This window comes from Centruroides vittatus, unplaced genomic scaffold, assembly GCF_030686945.1.
Source record: "Centruroides vittatus isolate TY-2023 unplaced genomic scaffold, ASM3068694v2 scaffold_386, whole genome shotgun sequence".
Classification (NCBI taxonomy): domain Eukaryota; kingdom Metazoa; phylum Arthropoda; class Arachnida; order Scorpiones; family Buthidae; genus Centruroides; species Centruroides vittatus.
This window is the reverse complement of record NW_027122706.1, coordinates 4,646,617-4,668,680: the sequence shown is the minus strand read 5'-3', so window position 1 is coordinate 4,668,680 and position 22,064 is coordinate 4,646,617. Positions and strand designations below refer to the sequence as shown.

The 22,064-nt window shown below is 29.2% G+C and overlaps 1 protein-coding gene across 1 annotated transcript; it reads left to right on the top strand.

Moving 5' to 3' along the window:
* Window positions 1-332: 332 nt before the first annotated feature.
* Window positions 333-21,574, top strand: LOC136988872 (uncharacterized). Its single transcript, XM_067286868.1, has 7 exons — window positions 333-529; window positions 3,399-3,459; window positions 13,685-13,745; window positions 14,408-14,485; window positions 14,563-14,652; window positions 18,105-18,218; window positions 18,289-21,574. Exons 1-7 carry the CDS (start codon window positions 403-405, stop codon window positions 18,385-18,387), a joined length of 630 nt encoding a protein of 209 aa, XP_067142969.1. The 5' UTR covers window positions 333-402; the 3' UTR covers window positions 18,388-21,574.
* The last annotated feature ends 490 nt before the right edge of the window (window positions 21,575-22,064 follow it).

The window sequence follows — 22,064 nt, the reverse complement described above, 5'->3', positions numbered from 1 at the left end:
AAAATTTTGAACAGCATACCTCTATGTATTACTCTGTATGCGCAAACAATATCGGTATTACGCGAATTAACTAGAGATACAAACAGTGATTTTTGGATAAAATTCTTTCGTTCGTTGAATAAATTTAGGAATGATGCCGACGTCTACCGCATTCTGGTTTGATTACGTACTGTACATACATACGAGTATATAGGTCAGAAAGCGCGTGTGATGAGCGTATTGCATAGAAAGATAGAAACGTAACGCGTTATATTTCGAGTGTCGTGTGCAATATTTTAGGCTGCATCCGAATTTTTTCACCTGGAATAAAACGAGTGGCGCCTCTGAGCAATGACGTCACAGGCCTCGTATTGATCCAGGTTGGATCCTGTAGCGACTGATATGCCTGATGGCTGACTGTCTATGATGGCCGTCGATTTCGCAGCTACATATAAAATACTGGTATTGGGGGATAGTAACGTCGGAAAAACATGCATCGTTCACAGATTCTGCGATGAAAGATTCTACGATACATACATATCTACTATCGGTGAGTTCTTTTTTATTTATTTTTCAACCGGTTTAATGGTAATGTTTATGGTGGTGTGAAGAAAAATAATGCGGAGAAGATGCCGAACTTTTCGCATCGTCATTACAACAATATTACCGTTTTTATTTTATAATTTATTTTAATTGCAAATTTTATCTAATGATAATATATATTTAAATAAATAATAGTATGTTTCCTGTTATTGTTTGCCCGAATAAAGAGCTGAATCACCCGTCAGCTGCTCTGAAAAGAGACGTGACACAGATTTTTACCCTACAGTTCCTTATTCTTTACTGTATGAATCAGCCAAAGAGGATGATTCATCGGACTTTACGCTTCATAATACAATTCTGTTCGCTTCCACGAGAACATATAATCAGGTTTGGGGAGAACATGCGATCAATTCTATCAACTGTTGACTTAGATTAGGAGGTTAAAGGCAACTGCGTTTAGAGGGTCTTCACAAACACAAAATTCACTTCATTTGCAGAAGTGATAAGAGCTACTTTGGCTTCAGTCTCTACTCACATAAATAATCCAATCCAAGTTTGTAAACAGAAAACATCTTTAAACATTTATAAACTCTGTTATTAATAGAATTCACACATTGTTTTGCTATAATATTCATAGTAAACAACAATAATAAATTCCACCAAATTCTCTTTCAATTTACAAAAGTTATGTTGCAGTTAAGGTGAAAATGTTACTGTCGTATAAGAGTTCTGCTTCTTATAACAGCAGATATTCTTACAGGAAAGTGTGAATTGCAGGCACTGGCTTAAATTTGAATTCATAATATTCTTACTAATACAACTTAAATTTGAATCTAATAAATCATTATAAATTCTACATAAAAATAGATTCCAAACTGGGTAAATATTAAAAATGTTTATATAAGTTTAAAATCATTACATTTTCATCTAAAATTGTATGAATATAAGCTAGTTTCGTCGCAATTAGATATTTTAAATTGATATATTTACAAAAATTTATTCTATTATGTTTATCTATGTTTAATATTTGTCTGATGTTTGAAAAGGAAGTGACTTCCGTCGAAAGGAAGTGACTTCCGTTTATTGACCGGAAGGTGCACCTGCCCACAAAGAAGAATCGTTTTATACGGAAACATACTTATCATGCATATTTGAATATTAAATTTTTAAATTTGCTTTTCTTGAAAGTTCATTTCGGTTAAATTCGACGAAAAAATGTATTAATAAGAAGTTATAGAATGAGCGCAGTATGGTGTTTAAATTGGTAACAGTTAAATGAAACATCGCATGAACTTCGAAAATTGGCAATGTTAACGGAATTAATAGTATAATAAAGCGATTAAATACATTTTAATTATAATACCAATATTTATTTGAACGTAAAATGTTAAAATTAGTTTACTATAAATCTAATAATACGCTACTCTGTTTAGCCATTTTACAGTTAGAAATTTCAATTTATATGCGATACAAGTTAACATGGAAAGAATTTAAATGAATGAATTAAAATTCTAACGTTGTTGAAAACATCATTTCACGAATAGACTCGAAAATTTGTACAATTTTAAAACTATTTTTCTAAGATATTTATTCGTGTTTTTTTCCTCTTCTTCTTAACAGGATGCTGCAAACTTAATTGTAATATTAGTCTAGATTTAATTATAAATAATTACCAGCTCTAGGAGATAACAAGGAATAATGATAGGAAAATTACTTCTTCGATTACCTTATCAAGTATCAGTATTCTGTTCGTTTATTCAATATACTGCGCTTCATTTTTGTCTCACATAAAATCACTTAACATCATCCAGTATATTGCCTTGATAAAAATATCTCTTTCCCTTTTAGATATCTTATTATTCTAGAAAGACATAATTGTTTACCCCGAACGGAAGCTTCACAAGTGTATTTAAACATAGTTTCGTCTCTTTTAATTCAGTTCGGAGTAGTTTGAGAGTCTATTGACTGGTGTTGTACGAATTTACTTTTTTATGTTGGAGTAAATGATCGAATGGAACGACCTTGTGGAAAGAAAGTCATTTCCATCAACGTGCTAGTAAAATCACGTGATTTACGGATGTCATTGTGTTGCTTCCGTTCCCGAAGACATCACGTGATTTACTACGTCGTAAAATGACCGATATTAATACTTCAGTGGCCTATTTGGTGTCAGTACAAGTTAGTTGGCTATTTGACAAAGGCTAGTTAATTGCCGTCGCCGACTTTCTTTTTTTTTAAAATCATTTTAAATCGCTTCATTAATCTTATTGGACGCTTTTTAACATCATTAGGCATCCCATTGGTGGGATAACAACCCTTGTATTCTCGTCTAGTCGTATACGGGATTTGACCAATCAGAACGATATTTACTTACATTTGAAAACATTTTAAATTTTCTTTAAATTTTTTTTTTGCTCTCTTTTGTGTGATGTAGTGACGAATTTAATAGAATACAATCACCATGGAAACAAACAGCGACCGGTTTGCCAATGTCGCAAATGTGATTACGTCAGAATGTGTAACATTATCTTCAGGAATAGAGACGAGAATACCGAATTCATTCGGAAAATTTAAGGAATAAAAATAAAAAAGATTTTTTTTTATCAAATCTATTTTTTGAAAAATTCTATTAAAATGCTTTCTGAATATGAATCGATAATTGAAGAGAATTTCGATGTTAGATTTTTCTTTTGGTTTAAAATCCAATAAAAAAAATAATAAAGTAAAAGCCGGAACATGACAAGTTTTAAATAAAGTTTTAGCTTAAATACGACTCTACTAGAATAAATTAATAAAAAAATCAATATTACAAAATATAATTTTCAAAATTTATATCGTAACTAATGAAGTAATTTTTTTTTATTTCCAATTTTTAGGAATTGATTTTAAGCAGAAGATCATTAATTTAGATGGGATGCCAGTAAAACTGCAGATATGGTGAGTGAATTCTTTCCTGTCTCGAAATAATCGCCTTTTTTTCCCTCTGCTTCTGTTTTATTATCCCAGTCATGTGATTCGCAATTCCTAATGAAATAAGTTCGGATTGGATTTTCTATATGACTCGCGAAATCAGAGATGCTCTATGCTATTCGATTGAGAAAAGAAAAGAGAGATTGGCACCAACATTCACTTCTGACTGCTTCCTTTTTCTTTTTTTTTTTCTATATATAGAATGCCGATAACACTCCCAGGTAAGAGATTTCATATAGCTAAGGTATCGACATAACTCCTTCCTTCTACACGTTCGATGGTGTGGGAAAATTTCTGACACAATATTTTATTTTGTTTCTTTTTATAGGCTTATATCTGTAGAAAATGATAGATTTACGCCCATTTCATAAACTTCAAACGATCTGGTGTGATAATCATTCACTTAGGAATGGGAATGAAGTCACAAATCTAATGTTAGATGCAAGAAAATGGACAAACTATAATTTTATTATCTATCACTTATCTAAAGATTTTTAAGGCTTATATTTGGAATACAATATTAGGCGTAAATATCTAAGCAACTTTTAATATGTTTCTATGTTTTTTACAGTTTAAATGATAAATAATAGTGAATACATCTGTATAAAAATTTGAATCCTTTTTGTTTAAATGTCTTGTTTTGTGGCATGTTTGAAGCATTTTCCATAAAGTTAAAATTGTATTTATCATTTTTAAATGAAATATGATCGATATAATTTACACATAAATATTATATATTTATGGCTTTTAGTATCCATCTTCTAAAAATGCTTTATATCTATAGATTCTAGTCTATATTCTACATACCTAAATGCGATATTATCCCTTACATTTATCATTCGTAAATGGCATTCAAATCGTTTAAATATTTCAGTTTTTTTGACTGAATTTTGTCTTTGGTAAACTTCTCCATCAGAGAGTTCTCGGCGTGAATCGCTCGAAGACCAAAAACATTAGAGTTCGAAGCGATAAAACATTGGATATCAAATGCTTTATATGGGTGGGATAAGAATCTTTTCGTTTATAAGAATTGAAATTTGAGAAAGAGTAAAAAATTTACATCGAAATTTGATGAAACAAGAATGGTTATCTGGCCGAAAAGATTCTAGAGATTGAGTTCTCAAAGTAGGACGTCGGTTGCTATGGAGACGGCCATCTCTAGTTTGTTGTTATCTGTATTCTCTACGTGTGCGCATCCGTTGTTAACATCCATTAGTTTCTTTCGAATAACGTGAACCGAATTCGACACTAAAATAGAGAAAAAAATCCAAAATTAAATATATGTCCAGTTCAATGGATCAATTCTGCAAAAAAATCCGTTATAAAAAAATAAAAAAAACTATTCGTAAAGAAAATATTACATCCCCGCTGAAATTGTGACGATATCGATCATGTGACGAGATGTAGAAATTTTTTTACCTTTCGAACTCTATTTATAGGCAACAATACTACTAAAGAAGTATAGAAACTCTATTAAAGACCGTAAAGATGTAATAGAAGGCTATACAAATGTTAAATTGCGACAGATACTTTAACTACATCCCTATTTTCTTGTAAATTTTATCGATTATCTTCGACGAACGAATATTTTCTTTTTTTATTTATTTAACAAGATTTCTGAAAACGGTGTAAATTGTGTGAATTTAAAGTTTTTTTTTCCCCCGAAACTCTCAAGCGATAATAAATAGATTTTCTTCAACATATACTACGAAAATCTGGTTTATTCATTGGCTATTTGATAAGGCAAAATAACCTTCAGTCATACTTTGTAATGGTACAAATATATTTTTATAGAGTAAAATGATGGACAGAAATCAATATAAGTGAATGGTATAAAATATAATGCGTAATTTACATATTGTATTTTATTGTGGATGAAAATATAACAGATCAATGATAAAAATTTGAAACAAATAAAAATTTAATTCATTATCACAATATAACCAAAGCGAAGATTATAAATTTCGATGACATTTTAATATAAATAAGAATAAATTTGTAAGAATTTTACGTGGATGGCTTTATAAATTTAGAAGAATTTCTGCCTGTCAGGAATATCGCTATTTTTTTTCACAGAATACATATTTATAAAATAATACGAAGGGAGAAAGATTGATGATGAAAGGGTATTAAAAAAAAACTATCTCTGCATCTTTTAGCCAAGAGATAGACTAAAAAATTCTCAGTTGACAGATAGCGAATACTCGCGGAATATATAAATGATGATGATGATTTAAGGTTGTTATTGTTTCGGGCATAATGAATACTTCTAATGTGTTTTAAAATTGTTGTCCCAATGGCTCGAAAAACCAAATGTTGTTTGCATGATAGAAGTACTTAGAAAAGCAACCATTTCGGAAAATTAAAAGAATGGTCTTCGAATATCATTAAAATAATAAATGAAACGTATTTATTAGCTTAAAATTTATAAATTTATCCACAAATGAACAATAGAAGTAGATTAAATGACTTGAAATTAAAGTTTCAAAACAGCGCCATTTTCTCCTCTTCGCCTCTTTAATGTTCGTATTAATAACCAAGAATCAAGAGTTAGATTTAGAAGTTAACCAATAAGAGCTTACGTACAGTACGTAAACTGAATGGTAATTGGTTAACTTCTAACTTTAACTCTTGATCCTTGGTCGTGAATATGGTGGTATGAGATGCGTTTATGGGATGTTAATTGTTTTCTGGATTAAAAGTGATATAATGAATTCACGTCTAATACTCTCTTAAATTGTATTGTTGACAGGATAGATATTTTAGTTAATGGGATTTTTATTTTATAACAAAATTTTAAAAAAACAACCTGTATTGATTTTAATTGCTTACTTAGCTTTTTGGACTAATATTTATTTACTTGGATGCGTCTTATATGTGGATTTTTGCAAAATTACAAACTTGGCACGCTATTAACTTTGTTGGCAAATTCGGAAAATGAAGTACATAAAAGATTTTGCCAGAAATTTTTGGATGACTAACATTTTACGCTCTGTAACTACGGCAATGTTTAAACTCTGACATCATCAACAAATCATACAATAATAAAATTTAAATTTAAAAATTTTTATGCACTTTTTCTCGCAAATAATTATAAAAAGTATGAAAATTAAACACTCCTAAACTTAAAAAGAAAAAAAAACCCTTGGAAGAACTTCTCGATTACTTTCGGAGGTTATTTTCTATTTAATGTTGACATTAATTACAATGGAAAAAGTTATCAGGCCATTAAAATGAACCAATTGCTCTCTAAAAAATTTATTTTACTTGAAAATTAGCTATTTTTAATAAGAGGAAGAATGGTGCTTTTTTTAATCTGCTGAGTGATCCGAGACGGAAATAAATAATAAGCTGTAAATTTTAAATTATTTATTAATGAATTTTTAATATTTAAATTTAAAATTCATACAAATAAGATAAATAATTAAATATTATTTTCATATTTTAATCCAAATATCTAAGTTTTAATACTTGAAACTTTAATAATTTAATGCTTCAATATTTAAAGAAAAGTGTATTTTCGTTAAGAAAATAATAATCAACGAATGGAAAAAAAATATGTGCAAAAATAATATTAAAATAAGACATTTAATTTTTATAATGTCGGTATATGTATTTTTCCCCCTCCTGCAACAATGCAATCTTAACATGGAAAATTTACTTAGAATATCTACTATAAAAAGTTATTTATGTTACCGACAATAAAATTACGATTTAAAATTTAATTAAATTTTCTATTTAGGGAATTATTTTTCATTTAATAGATTCAAATAATGCCATCGAAGATAATATTTGTCAAAGCAACTGCCATTTTCTGAAATCCGCAATGTTTATGAGGCATCTGCATTCGGGGATCAAACTTTCTTTCACATTCATTATCTGAAGATTAAAGGTTGCTTATAATAACAAATTTTATCGTGTTTACCAATCGCTATCTTCTTATTTTATCACAAAATTCGAGCCATAAATTATATTATGAGTCTACTTCGAGTTTATATATTTTCTAGACTTTAATTCGTAGAATGTAGATTTATGTATGCAGATGCAACGTTTGCTGATGATTAATAGAATTATAGAGCATAGACTTTATTACTTCATCAGAATTTTAACGTAATTTTGTAACATGGTCGTTTTTCTTTGTATTTATATATATAGAAACTTTAAAACCGAACTATTTATCTATCCAACTGTGAATTTTTGTATAGGTATTCCCGGTTGAGTGTACTGTGCCGACAAATTTAAAAATTTAGATTAAAAATGATTTTTTCCGCAGTGGAAATCGATAAATTGATGCACTTATACCATACAAAACTTAAGTAATTATGACAGTACCGGTTAACCAGAGATTGATCTAAGATAGAGAACTAGTTCTAGAAAAAATAAATCATCCGCGGGAAAGTAGATAAGAAGAGAAAGTCCAGCATCTTCAGACGGAAAGAGATGCATTTAGTTTCCATGACGACCATCCCCGTAGTGACATTGATGAGAAAAGACTCGAGTTCTTACCAAAATTCATCCCTTATCCCACTCTCTGTTGCAAAGTATTTCCTGGAAGATTCCGGGATAGGTAATCGATTATCTGAATTTTGATCTTCAAGATACAGTTTGCCAGGTCTGTTTTAACAAGAAAATATGATCTATTTCTGTGTTTTCCTTTCAAGATAATCATAAATAAAAATTGTTTCAGGAATCTCTTCCATTAATAAGTAAAACATTTCAGAAATTTTATAGGTATATAACGTTTTAAAATTCCCGAATTAAAAAATTTTCTTACATGTACTGCAATACTGTAATGGATACAGTTTCGAATTCGCAGTTTACGTTCAAAGAAAATTCGATTAACTTCCTTTTAAAATAAATTTTAACTTTTTCCAATGGTACTTCATTTTTAAAACACATTAGAAATCATCTGTTTATTTATTTATTTAAGTAAACCGACTGTAAAATAGATTGTAGTGGTGAGCATGTACAGAATGTGGAGTTAATTACTGGTGATATATTTATCGGGAAGGAACCAAAGGACCAATGATAAAGAACCATAGAAAGGAATTTCCGACGAAGATAATCGTTATCCTTTCAGAGTAAACATTCGTTTGGGCATTATTGTGTATAGAGATCTAGAAACAGATCCTTTCTATCTCTCTAACACTTCTTCTTTCATCTCTTTTCACTTTTTATATCTTTTATATAGATGTTGTGACACTTATGATGGCCTGAAAAGCACAACCCAACAAGAAATGTTCTAAGAATTTCCAGTTTGATAAAAAAAATATTAAGAAAAAAACTTATAATTACAAATAAATAATAACATGTTTTATCTCCTAAACATACCTTTTGTCGAATGATAGTACAATAATTTTCAGAAGAATTTTAACTTAATATAACTAAAACACATAGTTACGAGCTTTATCGAATTTATAATGCGCTGAAAAAATAAAAACATTAAAAAAATTTTATTATCTATACCACATTTTATACGAAAATATTCGAATTTCGATCGTCAACTCGGAGACATTTCTCTTCTTGATCCTATGCAAATAAGTTCATCTCCTTGATAGAATAAGAGGCCACGTAAAAATGAACTTGTCGATGTCAAAGGAAAAAGTGATGAATCAACGAAAAAATCTTCCTGATAGAAATCAGCTCGAGAGTTTTCACCAATACTTTCGTAGCTTCTTAATCAGAAAGATAACAAAGACAAGAAAAATTATTATTTTTTTTTCTTTTCATATTGCCAGCTTACATACATACGAATCTGCGCATTATTTCAGAATTTTCTGGACAAAATAATGTGTTATTCTCGTTCATATATCTTCCCTATTCAATTTGAAAATGTTTGCACCCATTATAAATTCTGTAAGCATATTTTTTGTAATCCTTTTATTTTATAAATAAATTTACCAGTACACATTAAACAAAAATTTAACAAAGAGAAACTTCGAAAATTTCATTTGTTTCTAGCGAAAAGTTTAGATATATTTTTGTTTTCATTATTTCGACGTCTGCAACATAAACCTATAAATATTTAATATTTCGGAAAGTATTTTTTTTTCCGAGTTAAAAATAAATAAAAGTAGCCATCTCGAAGTCGTTCACTTTTAGAAAATGTTTTCCGTTGTTTTTCTCGATTGTCTATTTAAATCTTAATTTTTCAAGTAGAGATTGATAGAAGACGATAGCCTGATAAATATCTGGAATGGAATTTTGCCGATGCGGACCATCCGAGGTGTTTCTATGGCAACAAGGGCTATTAAGGGTTTTTCATCGCAGATTAGAGGCCGAAAACATTCATCCAAGCGACCATCGTTCCAGGTTTGAGCGGTCAGACCATCAAAATACCGGGCTAAATGATTAATAGAGCCATGCTAGCTGTTTTTCCAAGATAGAAAATTGACCCATCCCACTCGCTCTTCTTCTTGAGAGGGGCTCATTTCTAAACAAGAAATTCTTCTTTGTAATATTTTCATTTTAGAGAGGAAAGTAATTAAAATTCGATTAAAATAAAGTTTAGAGCTATGTTAACAATAAACGAGTTCATCGAAAATTTTTAAAATATTAAAGATTTAACTAATTTATGTTCGAGGTAGGCCAAATCCTGTTCATGTAACTGTATAGAAAGATTACTACTTTTATGATCAAATCTGACATTCATAGCTTATTCTATCGATATTTTACGCCAGAAAAATTTTTATAACTTTAATATGGATCTAAATTTAGTAAGTTAACAGAAATTCAGTATGCATTATAAAAATACCCGGAGAAACAGATTTGGAAATTCAAAAGTTTGGCTTTTAGAAGATGCGAGTCATAAGTCGATGGCGGATTCATAAGTAGATCTCACGAAAGTTTCACTTTTTCGAGAGTTGTTTTGCTCAAGGGCCCGATATACTTGGAGATATTTTAGAAAGAGAAGCCATCACCAACCGAGCAGAAAGTTTGAAATTTCTTTTTTAATCTTTAAGCAGACATTCCGAAACTTAGAAATTTCTTTTATTTTTTTCTTTACCTGAAGTAAATCTCTCGCAGAAAATAGCTGGAAATGAAATCTGGATGACTTTAACCGCTATTCGACTTAACAGAATTCAATCATTGAAGAGAGTTGATGAGAACGAAACATTACTCACTTGAATTTTTTATGCGGTTTTTCTTATTTTATGACAGATTTCATTTAAACTTTTATATTTATACAGTATTAATTTTACTTATTTATTTTTTTCGTTTCGTTTCGAATATTTCGGAATGAAAATTCTTTACGAAAGAAATTAATTTGCTTTCACCAAACAAAATATTTGCGGTATATTATAACTTAAAAAAGAATAAATCGGGCGAAGAGTTACTAATGATGTTTACAAATTACACTTTAGAAAATCTAAGACATTATATTAAATGAAAACAGAAAAATATTCAAACGCAACTCCAATGTCTGGTACATTTTATAAATTAAATAGGATAAGCAATGATAAAAATGATTTGACAGAGCGAATAACTTAATTTTATTCGTACATTTCTTTATTTATCAGTTTAAAATTTAATTTGCTCTTGCTAAACTTATTTACATTGATCTGTGGAGTTAAATTAAATTCAAAATTATTTTATAATAATAATTATTATTTTTACTTTATAAATGCCAGAGCTCGAATTCAGCCGTAATATTCGTTCTTTGTCTGGAAAATCCCCAGTAAATTTGCAGGATTAAAGTCTGTTACCTCGAAAAACTGCAAAGTTAATTTATCAGAGTTGGTAATTCGTTTGCTATAGAACACTCGAAATTAATATGACGGAAAGGAAGACAATTTTAATGATATCCTTTGTACTACTGAATATTTTTTCCACCAAATAATCATTATGCTCTCCGAACCTTCTTTTATCGATTAATGGTGCGCATGACAGCTTTCATCATTAGCCAAAATGAAGAAGTATTTTTGCATTTAACGTCATAAATTCTCTAATAATGGGATACAAAATATGGATCCTGGTGTTTAGATTATCTGAGTATAAAAAAAGAAAAAAAAAAGTTAAAATAATTAAAGAATGAAATATTTAAACGAAGAGTTTTATTTCTTTTTTCGTGAGTAAGAGAAATATATGGAAATTAAAATTTGTTAGTGGTGGAGTCAATAAAAAAATTGTGCAGATGTAGACACGTAAAATACACGTGACCTGAGTGGCCGGGAGCGTGAAAGTTTCGGAGTCATTACTAGGAGTGATGTTGTTAGGATGTAGTATGATACGACCAATAGCGTGTTGTTCGTCTTCCTCCCTCTAAAGCTTCGTATTTTCTCTTTCGTTGGGCCGCGGGCGGCGAATTCTAGTCAGAAACATGTCCGCAGTTCTATTACTTCCCTTGTTTTTTCTTTGTTCATAATTGGAAGAACTTGTTAACTTTCTTTTATTTTCTTTTGTAACCTTTCTTAAGTTTATTTTTAGAGTTTAATGGGGTTTTATACGAATTATTTTCTTCGAATTAGGATGTTAAGGAATAATTTAGGGAATTTTTTGAAAGACAATTTTCTATTGACGAAGAAATTTCTGTTAGATTATCAAAATAAAAAAAAATCGAATAAAATGAAGAAATTTTTAAGGGAAAATTCGATCGAATTAACTCGATTGTTTCTTTATGACATTATTCGAAAGTTGGATAGATAAGCATCATTCCACGAAAGTGTTTTTCTGATTGTAATGTGCGCTTTTTTAATGAATAAATATAAATAAATAATAAATACTTGATTCATTTTTACGTATTTTATGTTTTTATTTTAAAATAACTCTACAGAAACAATTTAAATTGAAATTTCTAGATTTGTTAGCGAACTCCGAAACGGGTACGAATGCTCGTACAGATAAGCACGGAATATCGATTCCTCATTTATTACTATCCGAAGGATAATTTGCTGATGGGATGAGCGATGAAGCAATTATGTACAGTTTAAAGCATGGACAAAAATTATATACGTTCATCATCATCTATTTCTGTAAAAATCGTAACTCGGAATACGCCAAACAGTCTGCAGATAGAGGAATTTTTTGGACCTGCACCTGGTTATTTATCATGTAGAAAACATATACGGTGCCACGCCTCCGTGTCTAGAGCGAGTCAATGGCGCCAACTTACGAGAGACAGACGCCACCGGTTCGTGACAGAAAAACCTAACAGATCTAGTTAAATATCAATCTACATTGTACCTATATCGATTGTTAATTCGAAAGTTTGTGAGCTATTACACATTTTCATTAATTTTTTTCCTTTTCTATTTTTTAAAATTTATTTAACATTACTGGAAAATTATTCTAGCCACCACCTGTTTCGCCTAACTAAAATTCCTGGTGATATTAAATTCTAGAAAAAATATATATATATATATTTTCTTTCTATTTGTTAATAGCGAAGTGGCAAAGCGAGTTATAAAGTAAACAGGTGCAGATAATGAAAAAATTTCTGCCACAAAATTGCAAATAATCATTCTTCTTAGCTTTTGCTCTTTACTTTTTTTAATAGAACACCTGTGAAATTCACAAAAAGTTTCCAGAATAATTTGTAATATTTGTGTTTCTTTCTTCCCCGACGATTTCGTCTGACGTCTTGATGTTTCTGTTAAGCTATTTAAACGCTATTAATGAAAAATGGGTTTAATCGGATGATATTACATGACGTCACTAGAAGATAATGGGCCTTGGGAAATGACGTCAGTGTGGAAATAATCGAGTGGCGGGATAAAAACTCATTAGCGCTTTATACTCCCATTTGGCTTCTGTATATGAATACTCGACGCGATTTTTTATAATAATTGAATTATATTGAGGTAAAAATCAAATCCGGATTTTTCGAACTAAAAACACTTTTCTATTTCGAATGCAAAAGAATATCAATATTCGTCCCGTATAAGAATAATCCGTTCACGAAATTTCAATGCATATTTTTGTAGAGGTACAGAACGTTCCATTTTTAAGAAGGGAAAAAGGAAGCAGATGGAAAAAAATCTAATGTCTTACAAGAAAACAGTTAGAAAAATTCATAATTGAAAGCATTAAAAGAAATTATAATTGGCGAATTAAGAAATTGCGCCATTAAAAAAATAATAAAAGTTGCTTACGTGTTAAATCGTTATTTTTTTGAAGTATCGACTAGATAATTAAATCAAATAGATAAGAAGAAAGCATTTCCATGTGATAGAAATTATTAATGTCTTTACAGGGATACAGCAGGACAAGAACGCTTCAGGACCCTAACAACGGCTTACTACAGAGGAGCCATGGTCTGTCATTTAAATTCGATCTATGTTAAATTAAAATATACTGTATATACTTTAAGTTTGCTTAAAATTTTTACACGCAGGGCTTTCTTATATGGAAGAAAATTTAATTGCTATTAAATTTACCGTCAGTAAATTTAGAAAAGATAATTATTCTAAAGTCACAAAAGAAAAATATACAGAAATCATTTTCATGGAACAATAGACATTTAAAAGAAATAGTCTAATGGTGTTTTGTTTCGAAACATAAAATATGAATAAAGGAAATTTATCTAGAAAAATGGTCTTTCGATCGATGATAATTACATAAAAGGGTATTCGTATCAATTAGCAATGTCCGATTGACGTTTACGACAATGAACGGGAACTTCTATGTCGTTGGAGTGATAAACAATTTTTTTACTCGTTGTTTCGCATGTTCTATCCGAAATCCACGTTTAAATTATTTCTAAATTCCTTTCTGCTGAACTAATTATCCCATTAAGATTCCCTTATACCAATTTATTATAATGCAACGAGAGATGGGGTGTGCTAAATTGCTAAAGTAATTGAATTTATATTTAAAATGTGCATTGTAAATATTTAAAGATATTTAAACTACACAACTTATTTTCACGTATTGTAATTTCTTATTAAAAATAACTACGTTTTTTGATGACTTTCAGGGAATTCTGGTTATGTACGATGTCACTAATATGGATTCTTTCAATCATCTGTCTTACTGGTTTCGGAATGTTCAAGAGGTAAAGCAATTGTTATCGTTATTGAGGTTGGTTTTTCTTTAATATATATACGATTGAAAATAAATGTAAATTTATAGAATGCTGCCCACGACGTAGTGAAAGTTTTGGCAGGAAATAAATGCGACGCCTCGCATCAACGTGTCGTGGAATACGAAAGAGGATTGAAGGTAATCGTTGAAAACCAGTTGCAATGAATTAAATGTCATTTAAAATTCTAATTTTAATAGTAAAATTCGTCCCTTTTAATTAGCTTTTACATAACAGGTAAAGTCGTTCCTCACTTTAAAGTATCTCAAGAACTAAACTTGTAATTAAGAAATTTAACAAATTTCATTTATTTCTCCGAAATAAATTTCGTTAACACGGTTTAACTCATTAATTCTTTAGCAAAAAAGCTTTTAGATTCGAATTTTATTCTTTTATTTTATATATATTATATATATATGGCTTATAATATCATAACGCGGCGCGTATCGATCGATAATCGATCTTCTTTTCGACTATTGAAAATCCGTAAGATTCCAATTATCGGATAAGCTTCGGAGAATGCAGATTATCCGATTATATTATAAATTCTTTCAATAAAAAATATGAATATACACGGGATATATATATATAGATTGTATATTGCATTTCCGTTTAAATCTCAACTCGATATAAATATGGTACTGCGCTCACGAAAATGTTGCATGAGAGATTTCAGATAAAAGAATTTTTTCTTAAGTTATTTCGAACGCTTTTTGCAGTTTAAAATTTTTATGTCCAATTTAACGGAATAAGAAATGACAGCTGTTGTCATGTTAAGATGTCGTTCCATGTTATAACATAGATAATAAAATACAACGCTGATGCTTCAGGAGAAATAGCCGTTACTTAGCCAATCGGTTCGATATTGTCTTCTTTAAATTTCCATGTTTAGTTTAAAATATTTTATCGCAAACCTAATTTCTATGTGTTTATTAACATTAACATTCAAAATGTTTGCAAAATAATTAAATTTAGCGCTTAACTACTATATACAAAATAATTTCCTCCTCATAAACATTTTGCCATGATCAATGCTGCTATTTTATCTTCTGTTTAGTAATAGAAAATGTAATTTTGTTATCAGTATTTTTAACGAACGAAAGTTAAACATTTACTAACTCATATTTTGTTTATTAATTAAAATTTTTATGATATTTTAATATTAATTTAGATTATTATCTTTATTCCTTATATAAATTAATTTACATTATTTGTTATAAGTAAAATGAGATTTTTTAAATAAAAAATTTGAAGTAAACTCAATATTTTTTTTTACCTTATACAAATTTGCTTTTTTTTATTGTCGCAAGTTTTTATGATTTATGACATCATTACATAAGCGTTAGAATAAACTAGAATTCCGTAACCCAAGTATTTTAAATTGCTTAGAATAAAAGAATACAATTCTTTCTATATTACATTGATTAAATCGATACATGGTAGCTGTTTCTGATAAAAAAGGAAAGATACTACAGTACTTTTAATTTTTTTTAGAAAATTATCAGAAAACTACTTAACATGGAAATACAAAGCACAATTTACATTATTTTGATTAAAAATTATAAATACATTTAGTATATCTTGTCGATTTTCACAAAATTCCATTAGGTAGCTCTTCAAAACTGGAGAAGACATAAAATGTTTCGATGATATTCATAGCATTTTCTCGAAAATATTTTATTCAGGATTAATATTATTGTTATTTTCTGTAAGAAACCAATTTTTTTACAAGCTACCGTTATTTTTAGCTTCGTCTCTGAAAAATTTAGTTATTTTCATTCTTTTGTTATAATAAAGAGAGAAAAATGAGTTCTTTTCTATGAATTTTTATATTATAAACATAAAAAAAATTACATTTTTTATTCTTTCACTTTAAATTTTCTTGTATCTCAGTCTTTGTCTATCTTAATTTTTTTCTTGTATCTTAGTCTTTACATAATTTAATTGTTAGTTAATTCAAATTTTTGATATGCTACGTTTGTCAAATTTTAATCGTCTTCTTTAAATAATTCAATTTCGTTTTATTAAATTTATTTGCATCTTTATATTCTATGTTATTAAACTAGATATTCCAGGTTATATGCTTTCATATAACTTAAGAAATTTGTTAATCTATGTATAGAAGTTTATGAAATGGAAAGTTTTACAGGTTTATTTAGATTTTATAAGTTACATTTAGCTTCAGATTTCGCCTATCACAATGGATCCCATCCACATTTGCATAATGAGGAACGATATCTAGGTTGGAATTGTCCCGAAAAAGTGCGAGAAAACAGGATTAGAATACAATTTTTTTTTTTTTACAACAGCAGATGCACAGATTCTGTGGAATGAATTCTTCTGCAAAATTTACAGTATTGTACTCAAAAACTATTTTCAGTTAACTGAGCGAATTTATTTTAATGAGTCTTATCAGAGTGAAAATGTAAAGAATAACTTTTTTCCTGTTGCTTTATTTTCCGCTTTAAACATCGTTTATAAATTTAAACCGTTCTAACTAAAACTATCTTTCTAAAATATATCAAATTCTGATTTCTGATGCATTTATTATAGAACAGTTAAATGAAATGCGCCGGTTTTATTTAATGTCTTCAAATACTTTTTTAAATAAACAAATATAATATTATTTCGATTTTCATTTACTTTTTAACCTAAAATCGTTTATTGAAATCTTCGAATTTATATTGAGCAATCGATTTAAATTATAGAAATACATTTTTTGACTACTTTGTAACGCGATTTATTTTAAGAAATGCGAAGCGCATCTTAATGCATTTGTAACGAAATTACCACTAAAAATATTTCTTTTATCTTATGTTTAGAGTCATTTACTGCAAGCTTAACTGGAAGTAATTTAAAATCTCTGAAATATTTCTAAATAATTTCTCGAGTGCAAAATTATCTCCCCGAGGATCACTTATCTTCATTAAGTTTCTAGATAGATGTTAAGATAAAAATAACGGATAAATCCACTTTATTGAGACATAGTTTGATTGTTATCCATCAAGTTTTTTCGGAGCAATATCTGGACTGTACATGTAATGCCTGAAATGGAAGGGGGGATCCAATGATCACGAAACGGGAGTTTGTGAATCGTTATAAATAGCAAAATTGGGATGAATAAAACAGCCTTTTAAAAAGTTACGGCCAACTAACAAAAATTACTGAATGATAGCGAAGAATCCGCTTCAATTTATCTTGTTTTTCTTAACTTATTTGCTTTTCTCCGGAGGCCGGTCGTATATCAAAAAGTGGATGGAGAAGAAAAGCAAGATTTGTAACGCAAGCGGAAAGAAAATACAAAGAAAAATCACCCGCTTTCCTAGCTGAAGAGGACATTTTAACGAGCCGAGACTGTCTATTTTGTTATCTACGACCTCGGAATTGTTGTCTTCGCTGTTTGAGTAGAATAATAACATGTTAACATTACAATCCCTATGGCCGCTTTTCTTGCACGAATATAAATCTTTTCGGCAAGTTTTTGAAATTTTCTCCCCATTCCGTTCTTTTGTCGACGAAATACAAGTAGTATAAAATTAGTTTCCGCAGTGGAGAATTTTTGTATTTTTATATTTATTAATCCTGTTTACAGTTTGCGGATAGTTTCGACATTCCCTTCTATGAATGCAGCTGTAAGCAGAACATCAACATTCAAGAGGCCTTTATAGCTCTAGCAAGAAAAATAAGGGAACAAAGAGAACGAAGAGTAAGTCTTTATGCTATTATTGACTTAACTTATAAATAATAACATTAACACGATAACCGTATTATTTCAGGCTAGCAAATTTGATGAATTAGAGAGACTTCAATGGGAGAAAGCAGATTTGAATCACAACAAGCAACTCGCAGCTGGAACTTATAAATGCAATTGCTAAGTCTTTGCTATCATAATGGTGTGGATATTTTTTATTAACAAAAAATAAAGACTATTGCCTGCTTCCCATTTGTTGCAAAGAGAATCGGGAGCTAATGGGACTTGTATGTATTGTTGTGTATTAATTATACACAAAAGTTTAGTAGACAGAGCCTTTTTTGAATTTGTATTCTGTACTACTTTCCTCTAAAGGTGTGTAATGTCAATACCGTAGAAACTTTTCCATCGGAAACTGTCACAGATACACTGGTATTTAAGATAATATAGAAACTAACAGAATTCCCTTTTATTTTTATTCCTATTTAATGAAACTTTTAACGTTAGATACAGGTTCCAATAAAAATCTTCTCTTCAATTACAATTAAAATTGCTTATAGCCGTATTTAATAGTTTCCAAATTAAACAATTTAACTGAGCGAGGAATTGTACAAGTTGTTTACTGGAAAGTCATGTGGTTTAGATCACACGATTAGCACATCTCGTCACGTGAACGTTCATTATACAAGTCATTCAATCATAAAAGTAAATTTTAAGTGCATTCTTTTATTTTTATTAAAGCTTTGCTGATAATGTTTATCTATATTTATGAATAATTAAGAGTATATTAAAATAAATTATTGTAAATATGTATGTACATGAACAAACAATTCACATTTGCATAAATATTGCACTTCATTGATAAATTTTTCCCAATTGGACGAATTAATCGCTTATGCATTAAACATTACAATTAGGACTTATTTTGAGAATTTCGCTGCTTTGATTAGTTACTATGCAAGAAAACAAAGTCATTTCGGCACACATCAATTGATTTGATCATTTGTTTATTTTGTTCTGCTGTTAAATCTATCTCAACAGACTCCAATAAACTAACAAAATGGTGAAGTACTTAACTTTTAGATGGGTATTTAATCCTGTTTACTAGCAACAATAGATTTTTAATTGAAAACATTCGGCTCCGTTTACTCCGACGAGCAAAAGCTATCTGCTATCTTTACAATATATGTAAATATATAATGTAAGTGTTGATATATATCTTGTACACTTATATAAATAGCTTAAAATATGTAAAACCTAAAAATTGAAAAGCAAAAATCTAAGCGAATATTCACAAATTTTTCAAAGTGCGCATTAAAGATCTCTTCGTTTTTATTTCAGAGAGAAAAATCTGTGAAAAATTCGAAAACGGAGATCTCATTTAACACTCGGAAGACTGCATTAGAGGAATCAGATGCTATTATTTTAAAGAAAGTGTTGGTTTATCACACATTGCTGGCAATTGTCGGTTGAAATCGCCCAGATACCGCTACACATTACTTTATTTATCCCTTATCCTTTATGTGCTCGAATTTGGTGTTTAAATGAGATCTCGATGTGCAGTTTACAGAGATTTGCAGATTTCTTTTTAGCTCCTTCGAAGAGTGAAATTCAATATTGATTTTTTCTTCGAAATAGAGTAGACACGCATTACTTTCGAAAGTAACTCGACCCTTTTTAAAAAAATAGTAATTTCTATCCATTATTCCTCCACGAAATTACTACCGTTTACTTAAAATTATGTTTTGTACTAGAGACAAGAATTTATATTAGTTAATGTCGAATCCATTGTATCCATATCTATGACGTAAATATAACTTAAATGACACAATATGTAAATTTCTATAATATTATAGTTATCCTTGAACATTAAATTTGCACTTTATAATATAAACAATAACACTTTATAGCAATTAGTACGATGTTGTATAAATTTACGTTCTATATGTAGAGTTAACTGACGTGTTTCGAACTTCGATCACTAGGGCCAGTTTCGGCGCGGCATCTTTTTTTATGTGTAGCATAGCATGCTGTGATCGAAGTACTTCTTACGTCATTCCTTTTTTTATTATAACAATACGACGTCATATTTTATAGATTAAAGAAATAAACTTCAGAGTTGTAATCGAAGAAGTTTGATAGAAAAAAAATAAACAAATAAAAGTTACATGTTTTTGAGAGGTTTGTTTATGAAAAATCGAACTTTGTAGTTATTGTAATTTAATACGATTAATATGAAAAATATATGCTTTAATTCATAACTGTAGCTTGTAGTATTTCATAATTTATTTATCTTTCATACATTTAAAGAAAGTAAAAATGTAATTATAAACGTAATTATAAATGTTATTAACTCTTTTCTAATTTTTCAACTTAGATCACACGGCTGTTTTCATCTATCGAGGAAAACGAAATTTTCTCTGATAATTTAAGTAGCTTCGTTTGCATATGCAAGATGTGTGCCTTTTTAATCTATGTGCTTATTTATGTTAACGAGTTTGTTTTCCTGTATGTGAACCCGATTCTTCCTTAAATTTAATATCGACTTTCTGTGGTCTCGGATCTATTTTGTGTTTATTCTTATAAACTGTTTTATATATATCACTTTGTGTTTTGTTCCAGAAGGAAAATTTGATATATATATGAAAAAATATCGCTCAAAATCAAAATAAAAAAAATGGCAAGAATAATGATCAATTAATTGCTCAAATATTTAAAGTTCAATTTTTTATTAATTTGAATGGTATTTTGTCAATTTTATTTTGTATTTACGTACGATTTTGGATTAATAAATTAAATGAAATATTTAAAAAGTCTGCAGAGTCAGGCAAACAGCAACAAGGGTCCAAAAAAAAAAAAAAAAACTTCCTCTTCATTAAAAGGGGTTCAGAGTATCTTAATTCATAAAGAAAAAAAAGAGTTGTGTCAAAATAAAGGGAACAAATTTATAATTTTCTCGATATGTTTGTAGTAAAAGGGAGTGTTCATAAATTTTTTCAAACCTTTCTAAATTTTTATATTGATCAAATATTTAGAAAAGATTCTGTGGATTATGTTGTGTTCCCATGAATCTGCTGTTTGAATGAAGTTTCTGAACACATCCCGTATTGTGAATAACAGAACGCCTCCCATGCATTCTAATTGAAAAGAATATCGTGCTTCGGATAATTAAAAACAAATAAACAAGAATTTGTAGTGAAAATACATCTGAGCACCTCGCAGTTTGTTTCTGTCTGACGTGAATTATCGACAAATTGCGGCACAAATAAAATTAATAAGTATATTTAGAATGAATATAATAGTGTTTGTTGCAAATAATTAATGTAACTGGTGTCTACAAGTTTAATAAATATTTATTTGAATTCTCCAAACTTCGTTCTTTTAATTTCTCACGTAATCTGCTTAAGTGATCATCCCAATAAATGCTACTTAAGATAAGTGATAGTTATTTCGTAATATTATCCTAAATTAGACAAACTTCGTAAGACATAATTCCTTTCCACGTAATTTTCGTATTAATTTAATGTTGGAATTTTATTCACTAAAGTGTAAACTAATAATCGGAATACAAATAAAATATTTACAATTTTGTAACAAATATGAGCTTAATTATACATTATAAAATATCGTTTGATAGGAAATTTATATTGTTATATTGAAGAAACTTCATAAACTTTATAATAAAAGCATTTATCTATTATGTATCCTGTAATAATGCAGGGAAGTAATTGATCTTTATAAGCCAGGATTATTTTAAATATATAATCAATTATTTCAATGGGATCAAAGCATGTTTCAGATTTGAGACCATAGAAGTCACGTATAACATGCAGGACTGACGCGAGGAAGGGAGGGCCGGGT